General features: G+C 36.3%; 1 protein-coding gene across 5 annotated transcripts; it reads right to left on the reverse strand.

Annotated features, from left to right (window-relative positions):
- Window positions 1–1390: 1390 nt before the first annotated feature.
- On the reverse strand, window positions 1391–17585 carry slc7a9 (solute carrier family 7 member 9). 5 transcript variants are annotated; one of them, XR_003676223.1, is made up of 15 exons: window positions 16231–17307; window positions 16008–16083; window positions 15423–15550; window positions 11947–12094; window positions 10765–11007; window positions 8740–8865; window positions 8549–8648; window positions 7905–7949; window positions 7535–7658; window positions 7295–7398; window positions 7117–7213; window positions 6768–6917; window positions 5564–5683; window positions 4175–4236; window positions 1391–2818 (listed from the first exon to the last, which is right to left on the reverse strand). XR_003676223.1 is itself a non-coding variant. In XM_028475839.1 (15 exons), exons 2-14 carry the CDS (start codon window positions 16042–16044, stop codon window positions 4175–4177), a joined length of 1539 nt encoding a protein of 512 aa, XP_028331640.1. In that variant the 5' UTR covers window positions 16045–16083; window positions 16231–17301; the 3' UTR covers window positions 1393–2818. The 5 variants fall into 5 exon arrangements, 4 of the variants coding, with proteins under 4 accessions (XP_028331640.1, XP_028331631.1, XP_028331660.1 ...); XM_028475839.1 differs by having other exon boundaries at window positions 1393–2818; window positions 5564–5738; window positions 16231–17301; XM_028475830.1 differs by lacking the exon at window positions 1391–2818 and adding an exon at window positions 17369–17585 and having other exon boundaries at window positions 3538–4236; window positions 5564–5738; window positions 16231–17059.
- Between the last annotated feature and the right edge of the window lie 1074 nt (window positions 17586–18659).

Raw genomic sequence — 18659 nt, forward strand, 5'->3', positions numbered from 1 at the left:
AACTGAAAGAAACTGCCTTTTCCCCCAAAAAAAACACAATTTGAGCCCCCTAACCCTATAACAGTGGATAGGAAGAAAGCTTCAGCAATTATCGTATGTCACTTTTACAGCTATGCAATGAGAATCCCAACACCCGTTTACCAGGATGCATTTGTCTTCATCTAAAACTTGTTGAGTTGAATCCGCGAGACAGCCACACTCTTAAACAAAAACACTCCAGACTTTTAAACAAAGCCAAAAACAACAGACTGACTGCTCATGCAAATGTCTTTAGTCACAGCATACATATTTATTTTCTGCCTCCTCTTTGTGTTATTCTAAGACTTCACTGAAGTCTAAAGATGGCCTGACCTTTCTATGGAGCCACAGCAAAGCCACATTCAGGGTTTTAGTTTTAAGTTTGTTTTTTGAGAGGAAAAAACCTCACTGCATGCCAGTCTTGTTTAAAAATAAATAAATAAAAAAAACCAAACAAACAAACAAAAAACCATGTTCTTTGCACTGATTTAAACATTTTTCTGGTGGTGTCACACTCACTTTAGTGAAAGGAATGAGTATTGCTCCAGAAGGCTATTTTATTAGCATTGTATAGTTGCACAAACTTAATAATATACTAAATGGTGATATTTAAACCATAACCAACAACTAACAAACAATACAGGGGTGCTTTAGAGTACAGCTTTCATTTAAAAAAGTAAAATAATAATAAAATACCAATGCAGGACCCACTGCACATTTGATGTCCCCTCGTTTTTTTAATGAACAGATTTTAATTGGACATCTGGCTGTTCAGCTCTGCCATAGCTGAGTCTGTGTAATTCATTCCCTCATTGCATTAACAAGGAGCAGATATAGATAACATTTATCAGCAGTAAAGCTCCATTAGGATGTCATATCTTTTAACCACCATGAACTCACGTGATGGGCCTCGAGTTCATTGTGCAATACATATGCAACCACAATAAAAGGTAGTGAAAATACAAGGTAGACACAAATGCTGTGATTGTTCAGTGCAGTACTGACATCTAGTGGACAATGAATAAAAAACACTCCAACCTCGCTTGACAATGACACTGAATATAACAATGTTTGAGTTATTCCAGAACTGGAGGACATTTGGGCTTCAAAACTTTTGAAAAGTAAAACTGTAATTTTGTAATCATCATTAATAATATTAGACTATGAAAAGCTTGATTGGCTCAGTTCAGGCATCAAACGCATATTTTTATTACATGTTTTATTTGTTGTCTTTGGTGTAACCCTGTAACCAACATTCAGACACCTGGAAAAGTACAATATATATATATATATCATTCTGATAAGGCACACATTGTGCAGTGAGAACAGGCACACCCTGTTCTCACTGCTGCCCTCAGGGAGGAGGTAGAAGTCCATCAAGGCCCGCACTTCCAGATTCACTAACACTTTTTATCTGAGTGCAATCAGGGTACTGAACACACAGTAATCACACCCGGTCTTCTCTGTGCAATATATTTTTATTCCCATTGCTGCTATCATGCACTCCTATTGTACATTATATTTATTTTATTTAATTTTTTTTACTAGCTTTTTGGGGGGTTTTTTAATTTTATTTTTATATACCTGTACTCTTACACCACTAGAGTTGTCCTTTCATGTTGTTGTACACCGTGTATGATGACAATAAAAGCCTTAATGTGAGAGGGTTAGGGTTAGGGTTAGGGTTTGGAATAATGTGACTGAAAACTGTAAATACAATGGGGAAAGTGGTTTGTTTTACTGAAAAGTATATTAAACATTATCAATGAAACACTGGTTTAAAATACGACTGTATATAACACCCCACTGTTGATCTATAAATACTTGATTTATCCCAAGGGAAATCCAAATTGTTGAAATGATGATACAGATTTCGGTCCAACTCCAGCAATCCAAGATTGATGATCGACAACGTTAAAGTACGGCTTACAGAAGGCATCCATTGAGTGATATATTCCCAGATAGCACGCATACGACTCGCCGATGTTGGCCTCAGATTGTGCTTTGACATTCTACTCCTAATGCGTCATTTTATGTGTGTTTTTTCCCCCCAAATCGGTGATACCACTTTTAAAATTGTAGAACTGTAAAATGTCACTTCCATGAAGCTGTTTTTGTGATTTATGATCATGAACTGTGTCTCTCTTTATTTTGTCCACACGTAATAAGCTATTTAGAAGTAGTATGTTGTTTTTTTGTTGTTGTTGTTATGGTATTGTCATATGATAATGTCGTATTCCTAAGGCCCAGTTTAATTTAGTTTAATTTAATTAATTTTAAGATTTAAGTAAATACTCGACTATGGATATGGAGATATTTATATAATTGAACAATCCGCGCTAAATAAAGGTCAAGATAAGGTGTAGTTAGTCCACGCTGAGCATCTTTAATCCATCGTCCAAACGTCTGCCCAATGAGCAAACGCTCTCCATAATACGTCTCGCCAATGCAACTTCATTCATCGTGTCGACGTCGTCGAGATGTATGTGTGCTATCAGGGATGTCAATGTGCAAATAAGTTTACCTCTCTGGTTTACTTAATGAATGTGTGAAAACTTTTTAGCAAGAATGCAGGCACAGATGTCTGCATATTGTATGTGTGATACAGGTAGCTACTAAACCGCTTTGTAAAATGTGGTCAATGTATTCTGCTCAGAAACAGGAACAGGGGATTATTTCTTCAGCAGATAAAGTGTTGATTTGTTGTCTGTATTGATCGACTGGGCTGCATGTTCAATTTCATTCCTAATGCTGAGCTGATGCTAGAGCTGGAGATAGGCACCAGCAGACCTCCGAGACCCTGAGGAAAAAAAGGAGCAAACTGGTCAGAAAATGGATGGATGGATGTTCAATCTCTGAATGTCCTTTTAATAATAACAATAATAATAATTAAAAAAAAAAAACACAATTACATTATTGTTGAAAAATGGTCCAGCACTGAAAAACAGTACAGTAAAGACAGGATTCATATTCAACTAATCGTCATATGGTCGGATGTAGAGACGCAGGAAAGGTAGCTAAACAAAAGAGATGGCTAACAAAATAAAATACCTTAATTTAAGCTTACACCTAATGGATATACAACTTCAGTAAAAACCTGGTAAGCAGGACCAGGTCGTGGCTCGGCAGTAGGTGCCATACATGGAGGAAAAAAAGTATACATTTTTTTCTACCTTATATTCTTATATTAAATTACATTGGTACAATTTCTAAATATGGAAGAACAAGGTCACATTGTTTGAACAACACCACATTACAAAGCGTTTAAAATAAAACATCAAATATATAAATAATAAACTGTTGGTCATGATGGGTGAGTTTTTTTTCTACGTGACTCCAGAATGTACCACTAGAGATCTCTGTTTGAAAAATAAATTGTAATACAGTACAGTCATTTTGTGCAATTATCCGAATTTGGTGTAATACTGGTTTTTATATTTAATTTGAGCAGCATATTCACTTTATATATAATTTATTTTTATGTTTTTTTTCTTATTTTTTAATCATCTTTTTTAGACCAATTTTTTTTTTTTTTTATACACTGAAATTGTTTGTTTTTTTTCATTAATTCTTTCTTTTAGGTAACTAGTTTGATTGGGTTCTTGTTTTTTTGTTTCCTAAAAATAAAAGAAATTGTCAAAGAAAAATGTATTCAAGTTCTTGTATGAGGATATCTAAATGGCCAGTGGAAATTATTATGATGCAAACGTGCATCTTCTAAAATCTTGCCTTGGGACGGTCAACAGTCAATCATCTGTCCCTGCTCTGCTAATATCACCTGTGCTAAACTCAACTTGTAAAGATCTATCAGTTATTCCCCTTTACTAGTTTCTGTTCACACATTTATGACTCATAAACACACATAACGATTGCTACTGCTTAGGTGAAATCATACCTCTGGTTCACTCTATACGTTACATAAAAGAAGCCAGCAGAGGTTTTTCAGTAGGAAAAAAGGTACTTGCAGCATCAGAATTTTTCATTTATTATTTTTTTTTTTCCATTTTCATTCCCTAATATTTAAACATTACATTAATTGACACAGGTAAATACATTTTACAGCAGTGAGTTGACTTCATAGTGTTACATCCCTATACCACCAGTTCCAGACCAGACATGCTTTGTGTCCCATAGAGGCTGACATGTCGGTGCTCACTTATTCCACCTTCTCAGGAGGAACTACTTCCAGTAGTAGCTGGAGATGCTTGGTTATGGGTTCTGCAAGAGAAGAGATTTAAAGGTTGACCAGCAGCAGCATTACACCTGTTTGTATTTATGTTTTTATATTAATGGTTGTAATTTAAAAGTAACACAGTTTAGGAGCAGTTTATAACTGATCTGGTGAAAGAAAGAGCTGTTTTTGAGAGAGGACTAAAGTGTTATTAGTGCAGCTGGCTGTAATCCTACCCTCCACAAGTCCCCTCTTCCGACCATATGTGCTATGTCCTCAAATTTTGTTGTAATTGTGTTTTCATTGGCTTCTGTGTGGGCCAAGGAGTTTTTGTCTTAATTCCAAACTGTACCCCTGAAGGAGCACTGTTTGGGACTTGCCTTTGCCCCTCTTCTTACCTCAAGTTTTTCACTTCCCATCTAAGATAGGGGGCGCCGCCCTTGTGGCGACCCACAGCTCTCCCGCCCCCTCCCATGTCATGTGTGATTGTCTTTTCATGTTTCTTGGACGGGATGTAACTGACATGCAAATTTCACCTTTATGCATTAGCATAAATTAGCAATAGCTAGAATTAGCATTAGCTAGAATTAGCATTAGTCTAGCAATACCCCTTATCTTGCCTTAGCTTAACATTAGCTATCATTAACATTCACATTGGCATAAATTAGCATTAGCTAGCATTAGCATTAGCTTAGCATATCCCCTTATCTTGCATTAGCTATCATTAGCATTGGATTTAGCATAATTTAACATTAGCATTAGCTAGAATTAGAATTAGCATTAGCCTAGTGTTAGTATTTGCCAAGAATCAGCAGTAACCTAGCAATAGCAGTAACATAGCATTAGCATTAACCTATCATTACCACTAATCTAGCATTTGTGTTAGCCTAGTATTAAGACTAACCTAGCAATAGCATTAACCTAACATTAGCACTCACCTAGCATTAACCTAGCAATCACATTAACCTAGCAATAGCATTAACCTAGTATTAGCTAAGCAATAACCTAGCAATAGCTTAACATTGACAAAAAGGTTAAAAAGCTTGAAAATGTTGAAACAGATTGAACGTATTAGCTGAACATGTAAAAGGTTGAATGGTTTATAATTTGTTTGTTAAAGATTTGAAGGTAAACACTAGAGCAGCTCCATTCTAACTTAACAAGCTGTCCACTCTAAAAATGGTATTGGAGCTGAAAAGCCAATGCCTCCTGTATTCTCAGTAATAAAGAGAATACCAAGTGTTTAATAACAAAGGTGTTTGACATGGATCAATAAAACACAGATTAAATAACTGAGCTGTAAAAGATGTCCATAATCAAGGCTTTCTGTCCTTCAGAATAAAGAACTCAAATAAAAGACAGTTGTGTACTCACTTGTCAGTTTTGTCCCCCAGCTGACTTTCCAGTGAACAAAAGGGAAGTATAAAAGGAGCCCACAGAAGATGAAGGCAGCACAGTAGAGGTACTCCATTTCTGGTTTATCGATGATAGGAGCTAAGACCAGGTAACAGGACACTATAACCATCAGGCCAGGTATCACAATCGGCACCTTTGTGAAATGACACAATAGATAGAATAGATTCTCGTGCCAGGCTAGTGTCAACATCCATGTAACAATTTGAGTCATTTACAACAGTAAGAGAAATATTTATATGTGACAGTTTGACCTAACTTTGAAAAGTTGGAAAACAAAGATTTTAGGAAGTGGTATTTGTTTATTTGAAAGGCTTTATGATATAAACTGATTTAAGATCTGTACCAGGGTTGGGGTCCATTACATTTTTCAGTTGTAATTACGTTTTCAACTACCCATGTTCAATTACAATTTGATTACGATTACAGTGACCAGCTTTTTTTCCCAATTACAGTTCAATTACAATTATTTTTTATATCCTCAGAAAGTCAATTACAATTACGTTCTCAATGACTAAAGTGCATTTACAATTAATCACAATTAATTGTAAATGCCTGAAATAATTAACCTATTAAAAGTAACCCTTCCTCTTGTGTTAGCTTTCTGTTAGCATCTCTAATGATGACTAATCTTAAATCAGCTGTAAAATACAGTAAAAACAGTCATCTATCATCTAATTCCTTCCTATCTCTTGGTTTCTTTGTTAGGCTTTTTAATATAAGTTTTAATATATTTTGGTGTGGGTGTATGAGCCTTTTTTGTGTGAGTATAACACTAGATTCAAATTTTTTTAAATGGTAAAATGTGGTAAAAGTTGACATGAAATGTATTTTAATAATAGATACACATGTGTAGAACTGTACACATAGAACTGTAAAATGGTTCCCCAGTTTTGCGTTAAAGTATAATGGACAATTGTTATAGAATTTTCATGTCAATTACAATTACAAAATCAATGATATAAACTCAATTACAACGTAATTACGATTACAACGACAACAGATTTTTCAAATTACAATTACAATTATTATTGTAAATGACCCCATCCCTGATCTGTACAATGAAAAATGTTCAAAACTGGCTTTAACTGAAAACAATATTTATGTGCAAAACCATATTAAAAAGGCATGAATTGCAATCCACAGGTTTAAAGTGACGCTTCACCTTCACTGGACGATGGAGATCCTTCCTCGTAAAACGCATGACGATAAGAGCCAGGGCAGTGAGACCGTAAAACACCCACTGAGCGATGCTAAAGTAGTTAATCAGCCTGTTGATGTCAGCTGGAATAATGTAGCATATCGCCAAGAGACCCTGAAGAACAAAGAAACAGAGTTGGAACTTTCCTTCAAGGTTCATGTAACATTGATAAGGTATCAGAGTGTTTGAATGAACCAAGAGTTATAAAGCGGTCTGAGCGCTATAAAACAATATGTTCCAGTAAAAATATGAATAAGGATATCTTATCAAACTTGAAAACCTTTAAACCATTTTATGGTGCACTTTGAGTTACATTGAGTATTAGGGCAGGAGAAGGAGTGTAGTGCCTCAGACTGATGTAGGACAGGATTTTCACCATGTGACCTTCTCTGCCAGAAACATACGCCAGCCTAAGGAAAGACACACATTCCTTTTCATGTGTTAATGCATCCTTGCGTTTGGTGATTGCTTTGAATATGGTTTTCTTCTACCTGCCAGCAGTGAAGCAGCTTCCATTGGCAGATCCAAACGTTGACAAGACAACAAAAAGTGGAACAATCCAAGAAAGAGGATAAAAGACTCTGTCCCCAAAAGTCTGAGGAAGCACAAAGACACTCTTCAGGAAAAAAAACCAAGCGGCGGAACAAATAGGCAGTGGAGTTGTAGAAACATCAGCCCACTAGTGAGTGATCAAAGGCGAACCTTTTATCTACGGTTTAAGTTCTTCTTACCACAGCAACAGCTGGAGACAGCAGCAGCTCAGTGGTAGTCATAACAGTGAAGTAGGCCAGGTTGACCATCACGTAACACACAGAAACCAGTGGAATCCCAATGAGAATGGCCAGAGGCAAATTTCTAGCAATAATAATAATAAAAAGGCCTTTTTACAACGGGACAACAAATATCATATAAATCATTTTTAACAATAAAACACAAATGGACAAACTTTTCTTTGTTTCAATAGAAAAGGATTGCCTTTGATTAAGTTGCATTTTATTTTTTTATTTTTTTTAAAGATCCAAATGTTTACTGATGTCATTTAGACTGCTGATGGGTTTTGAACACATTTTAGAGACCTGTGAATGGTTACGTTTGCTTCACCTGTAAGGGTCTTTGAGCTCCTCTGTGATGAAGTTTAGCTGATTCCTGTGTGAAAAGAAGCAATTTTATCCCTTAGCATCGCAAAAAAAAAAAAAAGCCAAACCAAGTGTCATTATGTGACATTTTGAGAACTTTTTAACAATTTTAAGCAAAGCACCTGTTACAACAATGAAGCAAAACCCTTTAGTTGCCATGGCAAACAGCCAACCTGAACCAAGTATCTTTTCTAATTATACACAGGTTTATTTTCAGCAAGCAGTCAAGCACAACCTGTTCCATGAAATAGTCAGTGTCTGATTTCTTTCTGAAAGCTGTCCCTGTTCTCTAAAGTGTTTAAGTCATGATGCGTAATGTAAGCTCAGTGCAAAAGTAGTTGCTTTGACATATTGACTGGTATAGAATGGGGTTGAACCCCCAACCTCTGGCTTAATACCAACACCATTTTTATTTTTGACTTCCCAAAGCCTTGTTTGAATAAAATCAGCTATAAAATTTCTCATATTAAAGCAGTTAAAGACTTTCTGAAGTGTCAATCTACATTATTTGGTGTTTTCTAAATGGTTATAATTGATTTTACTTCTAGTTCAGTATTAGTATTCATTAACACTAATAGGTAAACCATCATAATTAAAAGGTATCATTACCATCCATCATAAGCCCAGAGCCCGTTATAAAATGCAAGTCCGATTGATCCAAAAGACGACGACGAGCCATCAAAGGCATTTGACAAATTCTCTGTGTGTCCTGGACACAAATATGAGACAATATGGTTTATTATTTATAAGAGCAAATTATATTTTAAACCATGATTAACGATGCTTTTGTAAGGACATACCTTGTGCTAACAAAACAATGCCGGACACCACAATGATGAGAATGATGAAAAGTTTGGCTGCAGTGAAGATGTTCTGCACGTAGCTGGCCAATTTCACACTCAAACAGTTCACACTTACAATCAGGACTGAAAGGAAAGAAGAAAAATAATCTGAATTAATAGACAGACAGGCCTTTGGTGTAAACGTTCTTGTAACATGTTATGTTAAATAATCAATTGCTTTATTCCTTTGTTCGCTGACTAAACTTTTAATTAAACCAGCTTTCAGTCAGTAAAGGTTTTCTCCAGTCTCTCCAGTATCCACAGTCAGTTACCCAGTCACAGTGGTCAAACAAAGTTACCTTTAACCTACAGTATACCGTCCATGTCTAATCATTTCATTAATTCTCATATTTGTGTTATTTGCATTAAATGAAAGTAAGCATGAGTTTCCAAATGTGGTCATGGAGGGCAACAATCCTGCAACACTCCTGATGTAGAACATGGGCTTTCAGTCACTGTAATAAATGTATTCCATTTGTCACTGTAGTAACTTTTATGTTTGGGTATACAGTAAAAATAAGTAATAAATAGAAAGTATATCTAAGTATTAAAACATGCTGCTAAAACGTGTCAACTTGATGCTTTTTGGTTAGATTAAAAGCTGGGGTTTTTTTGTTTTTGTTTTAGTTGGTCAAAAATCCATTATCATCTTATTATATGGTATTGCATATTGTTATCTAAAGTGTTCTTAGTGGACAGTGAACCTCTTCTCCTTCTCCTGGCTGTAAATGAGCTTTATAAATACAGGAGCATGACATTGGGCTTCAGCCAATGAGATATCTTTCTACCAACAGGGCGAGTCCATGAGCTGTTTTAAGTGTTACTACTGGCTGCTTGAGCTGCTCGTCAAAAGGTGATAAGCGTTCTGGATCTGAGAGTAGGGACAGTCCCATGGCTTTATATTCCAGCTGAAGTCTCTAATGCGGCTTTTGACGCAGCGGTTACACGGCAAAGCAAGAGGAAAAAGCAGAAGCAACAGAATAAAGGCACAAACGTGCTCAGGAGGAACGCAGACGCAGTCCGCCTCGAGTCAGAGAGAAAGAGTGAGAACAGACAGAATAAATAGCTTATTAAAAATGATCTAAAGTGGAAAGAACAGACCCAATTCATCTGCAGTGTGGAGTTTGTCTGCTATGATCGGCTGGGATCGGGAGGCGGAGGAGCGGCTGCTTGTGTTTGAGCAGAAGATGCAGTGAGTGATGCATGCTTTCATGTCTCTGAAACATCAAAAAACTCTCCAATAACACAAGATAAAGTTCCTACATTTGTTACTAGACTCTTTGGAGAAAACAGTCGCAAAGAGTTCCACAGTGTGCACATGCACTTATGTTTTGTTCAGGAGGGGAGGGGGAAGCGCCTCACCATTCTACATACCCCAGCTTTAAGCAGCACAATTAATTAGTTTGTTGAAGGTTCATTTATTCTATTTATTTCCTACCTGATGTACATTTATTTCCAAACTTAACCAGGATGGGGAGGCTAATTATCACAGTTACACACTCACAGCCATGTTCCACATGTTTTTACAACTTGGTATGGTATATACCTTTGTCCATCATGTTATTTACCTATCTGCAGTGCTTAGGTCCCAAAATTTGCAGTTATTTATTTCCATTAACTTTCTCATTTCATCGGGTTAGCTTTTTTTGTAACATACAATCATGTTGTTTTGATCATCAACAGGTCAAATTGAAATAATTATTATGACTTAACAGTGTTCAAAGATGAAAGGCATACGATGTTAAAAAAAAAAAAGGTGACAAAATAAAAGCTCTGTCCAATAGGTAAATCACCCTGGATCCTGATCTTAAGTTATAATATCTCTCGCTGGCTCACAAATGTAAATTTTACACCTTAGTTTTTAGTTTTTATTTTTCTTCTTTCATTGCTTTTTCCAGGAAAAGGGTGAAGTTGTGTTTCCTTACTGTAGTTTGTAATATATATTTCTAGGGACTGGTGAATGATTACTGTTTATGCTCTTACAAATAGCTGTTGCTGAGAGGCACTTGGTGACGATGAGAGGAGGCGAGCAGCCTGGGTAGAATGGTGCAGAGGCATATTCTGCAAAGCTCAGCGTGATGATTGCAAAGGCGCTGGGCTTCAGCACCATGACGGTGGTCCAGGAGAACAGGTAGGCAGGGAGCGGGCCAAAACACTCCTTTAAATAGGAGTACTCAGCCCCTGACTTGGTGATCATGGTGCCTAGTTCAGCATAACACAATGCTCCTGTGTGGCCACAAATGTAGATGAAAGAAGAGATTTCAGAAGCAGGAAAGTTTAAACTCAGTGGATGGTTTAAAAAATGTGGGCAGGGAAGGAAACAGTACATATTTTACATAATCAAGGGTTTTGTTGATGCATTATCAGGTGTATAATCAACCAGTTATACAAAATAGGTGTTGACGCACGTACCTTGATACATCATCATTAGCTGGAAAGTAAACTGCCGTGTAAGGGATTTAAGATTGAAGGGTATGCTTAATAAAGGGGTTAGAATAGATATTTATGTTTTTTTACAGAAGTTTTACGACAGCCGCTTCAATGAATCTGGTGTGGGAGTAAACATTTCCCACCAGATTCAAAATGTTAAAAAGAATGTGAAACGTTTTACTCTGAAGAGATATGAGACAGAAGTGTATATTGTTGTTGTTTCAAATGCAACATTGACTGTGTTGCTGTTCGCCTTTGTTTAATGTGATTGATTTCTTACAAAGGGGGCAGATGTTGTAAGTTTTACTTTGTTCTGCTCCTTTTCATTCATCTTTTTTCTTTTTTCAAAGTGGAGGAGAAATACATTTGTTTTAATGTCAAACAAGATTCCCCACAAGCATGTTGGATTTTTACAAAACAAAAAAAAAAAGTTATTTCTAAACCTAATTGAGCAACGACATGTGTTTCTCAGCTCAGCTGGAGAGAGACGGGGTAAAAGGCTAACGGAATAATGTTTCTGACAGTTCATTGTTTTAAGCATTCGATAGTGATCATGTATACGCTTTCCTTTGCTTCTTCAAAATGATGCCAGAGCTCAGAACGTTTGAGAGATAATGTGATATTTAACCTATAAGAACAATATTACTTTGTCAGATTAAAGTAGTCTTCAGCGCTATGTGCACAATGCATTTATACAAAGAAGGAAAGAAGAAAAGAAAATCAAATGATGCTCACCCAGTGTGGATAACACACCACAGGCAGCCCAGATGAGTAGGCAGGGTCCCACAGCTCCAGAATACAGCAAAACAGACTTTGGTGAAATGAAGATGCCTGATCCAATCATTGTCCCCACTATCAGACAAATACCACTGAGCAAACCCACCTTAGCAAACAGATAAGAAAGCAATTTAAAACAACGAGGAAAAGTTCCTCTTCACCTGATCCTGAACATAGTTTTTTTTTTATTAGATTAGAGTTTTATTACAAGATCTTGTTGTAATCAAATGCTGTTTGTTATGACATAGTTTTACGTATGCTATATTAAAGGATTATTGGTTAACATTCACCTTTAAAGCAGTGAACAAAGAGTTGCACAGATTAAGGAGGTAGTGTATCAATGACCGGTAGTGGTGGTGGTGGTGGGGGAGGTGAGAAGTGGAGTGTCAGTCACCTGATCTTAACCTGACTAAGCTGCATTCTCCATTAACTGAAGAGAAGAGTGGTAGAAGAAAGGGAGGATCATCCCATGTGTGCAATAAGATCTAAGTTGGCAGCAAAACAGTCTCAAAAGCAGCTATAATTTCAGTTTACCACTAACCCTTAGCAAAAACTAGTATACTAGAGTTGAAGTTCATTTTATTAAGTATGCTTGAGTATAAGTATACCAAGTATACTATGGGCCATGTACTTGTAGCGTAGTAGAAAGTATACTAATTTAATACTTCTTCGGACTAAATTGGAACATTTTAAGTTTATAATAGTATACTTAAAATATACTTTTAAAGGTCATTTTAAGTTTACAAAAGTACACTTTCAAGTATACAAGCATACTCATCTATATACTATTAGTATACTAGGTATATATTTCTAGTCCACTTTTTAGTTCATTAAGGTACACATAGAGTATACTTTCATTAACTAAGAATAAGTATAAGGTTTAGTATTAAACTATAAGTGTAAGTCTAAGTATTAATGTACTTTGTCTTAGACTATTCTTTATACTTTTCAGTATAAGCTAAGTATACTTCACTTTACTTTTCTTAAGTATATAAAATATAGTATATAAAAAGTACACTTCATGTATACTGCCTCAGTTTTAGTATAAAATAAGTATACTTGTAGTACACTTGAATAAACTACTTTTTGCTAAGGGTAGTAATAAGAATTTCATATAATTGTTATTTTGCATGTCATCATTTTTTTATTTAATACATTTTTGGAAGGTTTGATGTGTTCTAGAAGAGAGGATAAGTGATACATATAAAGTCGGATATGGCATGCACAAAGATACTTCAAAAAAGTAATTAAAATCTACAATGAAAAATTTAAAAATATGAACTGTTGTTGTAGCTTTTAAAAGTAGCTAAGTGCAGGTGCAGACATGCAGAGGACCATCTTCCAGTTGCCTCTAATAGATGCCAATATACTAATGGGAATTGGAGTGACCTCTGCTTTACTCTGGGGTTGTAGTAGCATGTTAAACACACTGATTATTGCTAAAGCTTCTCTGTTTGATTTCATCTTAGAGAATGATGTTGGATTTAACAACCAGTGCTTTCCATTTAGCCACATTTACTCAACAGTTACAAGTCACATCAGGAGCTTGTGATTACACAACTTTCTGCTGCGTTGTGTTTCTACAGAGGAGTAAAATTACAAAATTACAAAATTACAAAATGAGCAACACATGTATTTTCACTCTTCATATATTATGTTTACCCAACTATATTTGTGAGTTACAAATCAACATTTTTTTGTCTTGTGCTTTTTAAAAATTCTTTATTAGATGTTGTATTATGTTTTGTTATCTTTATATATATATCTTTATAATGTCTTAAAGTTAGGATGGGCAACACTATCACAGCGAGGACCACATAAATGCGATTGTATCTGATCCAAGGGCTACATTATCAACATTTATGTCAGCATTAGAATAATGATTAATATGAGCATTAATACAGTGGGGTGGGGAAAGGGTTTTGTCTTTTTTTGTCTTTGTTGTTTTGTTGTTTTGTCATTTTGTGTGTTTTTTTGTTTTTTTTTTTTTTTTTGTGAGGGGTTGTATTCTTGTTGTAATGTTGTGTATTTTTGTGTCATTTTCTGCATTTATGTGGTCCATTTGTGTGTTTCATTTGTCGCTTTCTGTATTGTTGTTGTTTTTTTAGTGTTTTCCTGTCATTTTGTGTACTGCCATTTTGTTGACAGTCTATGTGTCTTTGGAGCTATTCTGTAATGTGTTGTTGTTTTTTCTGTTTTCCTCGTCATTGTGTTTGTTTAAAGCTGCAATACGTAACTTTTTTTGGCGTAATTTGGTCAAAAATCTATTATCACCTTTGAACATATTGTAATCCAAAGTGTTCTGAGTGGACAGTGAATCTCTGCTCCTTCTCCTGGCCCTGTAAATTAAGTTTAGAAATCCAGGAGCGTGAAGGTCCTAGAATATGGACGTCAGCCAATCAGAGATCTTTCTACAAACACTTGTGCTCTATGAGCTGTTTTGGGCATTTCTATTGGCTCCTCGACTGAAGTCAGGTGCATAATGATGGACGTCCAAGTCTCCATTGTGGCGTTAGACACAACAGTTACACGGCAAATCAAGCAAAAAAAGGCAGATTGAGGTGTCACAAACACTGAGGAGGAACAGATCGCTTTGTGTCCTCATGGATCCCCGTGGCTGCGCGGGGTCTGCCCAACACACACACTGGTGTCAGAGGGAGAGCGATAACAGATGGGATACATTGTGTGTAAACCTAAGAGAAGCTTATTCAAGGTGAATTAATTATATAGTCTGGATGCGGAGTGATGGTTGACATTCTGCTCAGAGCGGCAGGCAGCCTAGATCACAGCCGACTGTGTGTGCTCTCTGGTGGGGACGAGCCGACGGCAGCAGCCGCTGCTCGGGATAGTAACTGGAGTGATACGTATGTTCATGTTAAAGTCTAAAATGGTCGCTGAGAGAGTTCACAAAATATACCGGAAAACGAGGTTGAGTTTCGATTTCGGTTTCAAAACGGAGCAGAAAGAGGATTCTACAAACTGCAGCTTTAAGTAGTTGTTGTGTCTGTCTTTGTTGTCATTTTGTGTATTTTTGGCATTTTGCTGTCAATTTGTGTGTTTTGGTAGTTATTTTGTGACTTATGTTGTTTATATTCCTTCCAACTTCTTGAAATACAATTTTTGGGGATTTGTTTTGGGGGCCGCACAAAATCAAACTGAGGCCACATGTGGCCACGGGACCTAAGTCTGTCTTAAAGGATAGCAGCAAATGTAACAAAAAAATGTAATCTAGTTTGGTTTACAGTTACTAACATGGAGCTGGAGGTTTAGGGGAATGAGAAAGTACTGGTAAAATATCAGCTTGTGGTGGTATTATACATTTTATGGTCCAGAATACTATTTGTCTTCTGTCCAATTGACCATTAAAATAAAGTCACCTTTCTGGGAGTGATGGGAATACCTAATAAAAATGAGATTGACAGATGCCCACTCACATCTTTTTGAAGCACAGTGGCCTTTGTTTTGGCTCTAGTGTTGTCCTCTTCACCACAGGGACCATTGGAGCTGTGGTGGGAATCCTTCCTCCTTCTGATGCTGCTGTCATCCATGTCAGTCAGAAAACCTATCAAGACCATTTAAAAACAATTAGATAAATACATTTTAGATTTAATTTTATGACTTTTTTTTATCATAACTTTGACAAGTTACTTTTATGATGTAATGAGACAATAGTTCAATAAAAGTTATCAAGATAACCCAAGCAGATAAATCTAAGATTCACACACATAAAATCATCAATATTTAATTAAAATTATTTCAAAAAACAAGGTCAAATATTTGTCAATTTATTGATACACATCTTTAAATTTGTTATTTTGTGATCAGCTTACAATTGTATTAAAAAATCCACAAACTCACCACAAAACTCTTCTACTCTTCTAAGGCAAAGCAAATCATAATCCCAAAGGAAAGCTATTGTGCTTTATAGTCACTATGCAATAAATGGTTAAATTGCTGACAAGTACAACAGTACCCAGAGGTATCCAACACAAGTATGGGGAAAACATGCAAACTCATACCTTCCCTGGAGTCAAATCTTGTGTCTTTTTTTGCCATTAAAACCCAATATCAAACTTCATGTAAAACTGAGCAAAACTATAAAGAAAGAAGCAAACACCAGGTTTGTTATGCTCATTCACTTCAGATAGTGTTTACCAGTAGATATCAATGATCTAATCTGTGTTGTGTTAGTTTTACTTCAGTAGTTTTATACCCAGCAATAATTAATACTTGTTCACTTACTTGTCTTTGGTGGGGGAGGGAAATCACCCTCAGAGATAGTCCATGAATCTTAAACTGAACTGTTGCAGTTAGTGAAGGAAAACAGGAATGTCAGATGACAGTGAAAACCTTGGGCTGTCTGAGCCTGAGCATACTTCTGTGGCTGTGGGAGGTCCCAAATCAGATTGGCAACCTTTTGGAGCCATTAGAGAGAAGAGGGACGTGTCTGTGCCTGAGACTACAGAGGGCTACAAAGTTGGAGATCACAACAAAAATGTGGCAGACAAAATATATTGTAATGTAATCTTCAACATTGGACACATGTTATGTGTACATTCCTTTTATTATTCATGTTTATCTGATCAATTTAACACAATTTGAAATATATATGGGGGGCTTTCACACTGAAAAAACAGTATTTAACTCTCATGTACATGTAATGGTGTTGAATTTAAACAGAGATCTCAGAAGAAAAACATGTTGCAGCATGACTTTCTTCTCTTCACAATGACTCTTTGATAAGGATATATAAAACCCTGCTCCAGTGTGTGTGTGTGTGTGTGTGTGTGTGTGCGTGTGCGTGTGCGTGTGCGTGTGCGTGTGCGTGTGCGTGTGCGGGGGTGTGTGTGTGGGTGTGTGTGTGAAATCCCCTTTCTCACCTGCCAACAAGCTTGGACATCCATTTAAATTGTTTCTACTTTCAAATCTTAACATTTTCAAAAATTCCAAGATAATAACAACACTTCTGGACATGCTTATTTGTTTTGCAACATATTGTATTTTGGTAGTCTGACCCAAGCTTTCCTCTGCTGACGCATTTGTTAGAGTGCCAGAATAGTGTGAGGACAGCCTGTGAAAAGGAAAAAAGTAAAGAGGAATTTGATAATATAGCCGGAAGAAGAAGAAGAAGAAGAAGAAGAAGAAGAAGAAGAAAAAGAAAAGTAATTAATGGACAGTGGGAGTCAGAACACTTGCTGCACACTAGGTTGTACAATGTGCATGCATACCTCTGTATCAAAATTTTACAGGAATACTACCTTCTTTAGTGAACTGTTCTCAAATTGTCAATATTGTATTTGTAGACCTGGATAAACAGAACTTTGGCTTTCATTGGATCATGTCAATATTTATATAAGAAAAAAAAAAAAAGAAGCCCAACCTCAGTGCTGTGCAGCAGAGATGTCTGGCAGGCTCCATCAGCCCATGAAGCGGTGACTAAATAAAGCAGAACTTCTTCCGCTATCTTTTTCCAAATACAAGTAAACAGTGATGCAGGCCACATACTAATTTGTTCTGTGCAAGTACACATAGAGTACACTGTTCCGTAGTGTATCAGCTCTCTCTTCTGGCAAATTCCAGGATTCCAACAAAATCAACCCGACCTTGCAGTGTGCGTAAACCTTTAACCTCATCAGCATTTACAGATACTTTAGTCATTCATTGCCACCTTGTTGTTGCAATCATAAGGATTGTGCTTACTCAGCTTGTGGCCTAATTCAGTATTCCTTTGTTTTTCTTTTCTTTTGTTTTTGTTTTTTTACCAGAAATCCACTGGGTTGGAACATGTTTCTCTTTTGGTTTTAGGAACATCATTTATTTTACTTGCCTCACAATAAACCAATTACGCATAATAGCAGCTCAGAGACAGAGACAACAAACTAATCTCATTTGAGCTTCCATGTTGTGTTCGGAGAAATAAAAGTATTTAGAGAGGTATTGAAAACACAAACAAGCCAAAATACTTTATAATTTACTAAGATAACTGCTAAAACGATATTGATTGTTTGCAGGATTTAATCAAAGGTTCCTAATGGATTTTGACAAAATTTTAACCAAAGATAGACCTTAAAACAGGGAAGATTTTATCACATTTTAAAAGGGATCTGTTTAAAAATGTACATCACGGTTCGTAATTGACCAGTTTTTATGAACTTTGACTCAGTTATGTTGAGTTGATCCTTTAGTTACCCTACCACGTTTCTTCTGCATCGGATCTGGATTTCTCATTTCATCACGATTTCTTGATAAGATGATGGTGCCCATACATTTGGATCTATCGTATTATTATTATTGGGGATAAAATTTTCTCACAAGCCTTTAAAGTGTGAATGATCATGGTAACATGATCAGGATTATAGCTATAGATCTTTGCCTTAACCCAACGGGCTGGGTCAGGTTTAGTTTTGATTTTTATTAATTTACTACTGCTTGGGCCGAGCTCGGGAGATGTCCTGTAAATGAGCGGTCAGGTGATGCACAGCGTTTCGATATGTGTGAGAAAGACGCACAAATTGATCCTGAGGAGGTAAATCAAAGGCTGGTCTCTATAAATGATGTTTAAAGCTTATAAAAGACTAGTTCTTGAGAAATGTGCGTGCACAGATTTGAATAGCGTCGGGCTGCAATGGGTTCAGACTTAAAGTAAATCAACTTAATTCAGGTTCGGAACA

This window comes from Gouania willdenowi, chromosome 3 (genome assembly GCF_900634775.1).
Source record: "Gouania willdenowi chromosome 3, fGouWil2.1, whole genome shotgun sequence".
NCBI classification, from domain to species: domain Eukaryota; kingdom Metazoa; phylum Chordata; class Actinopteri; order Blenniiformes; family Gobiesocidae; genus Gouania; species Gouania willdenowi.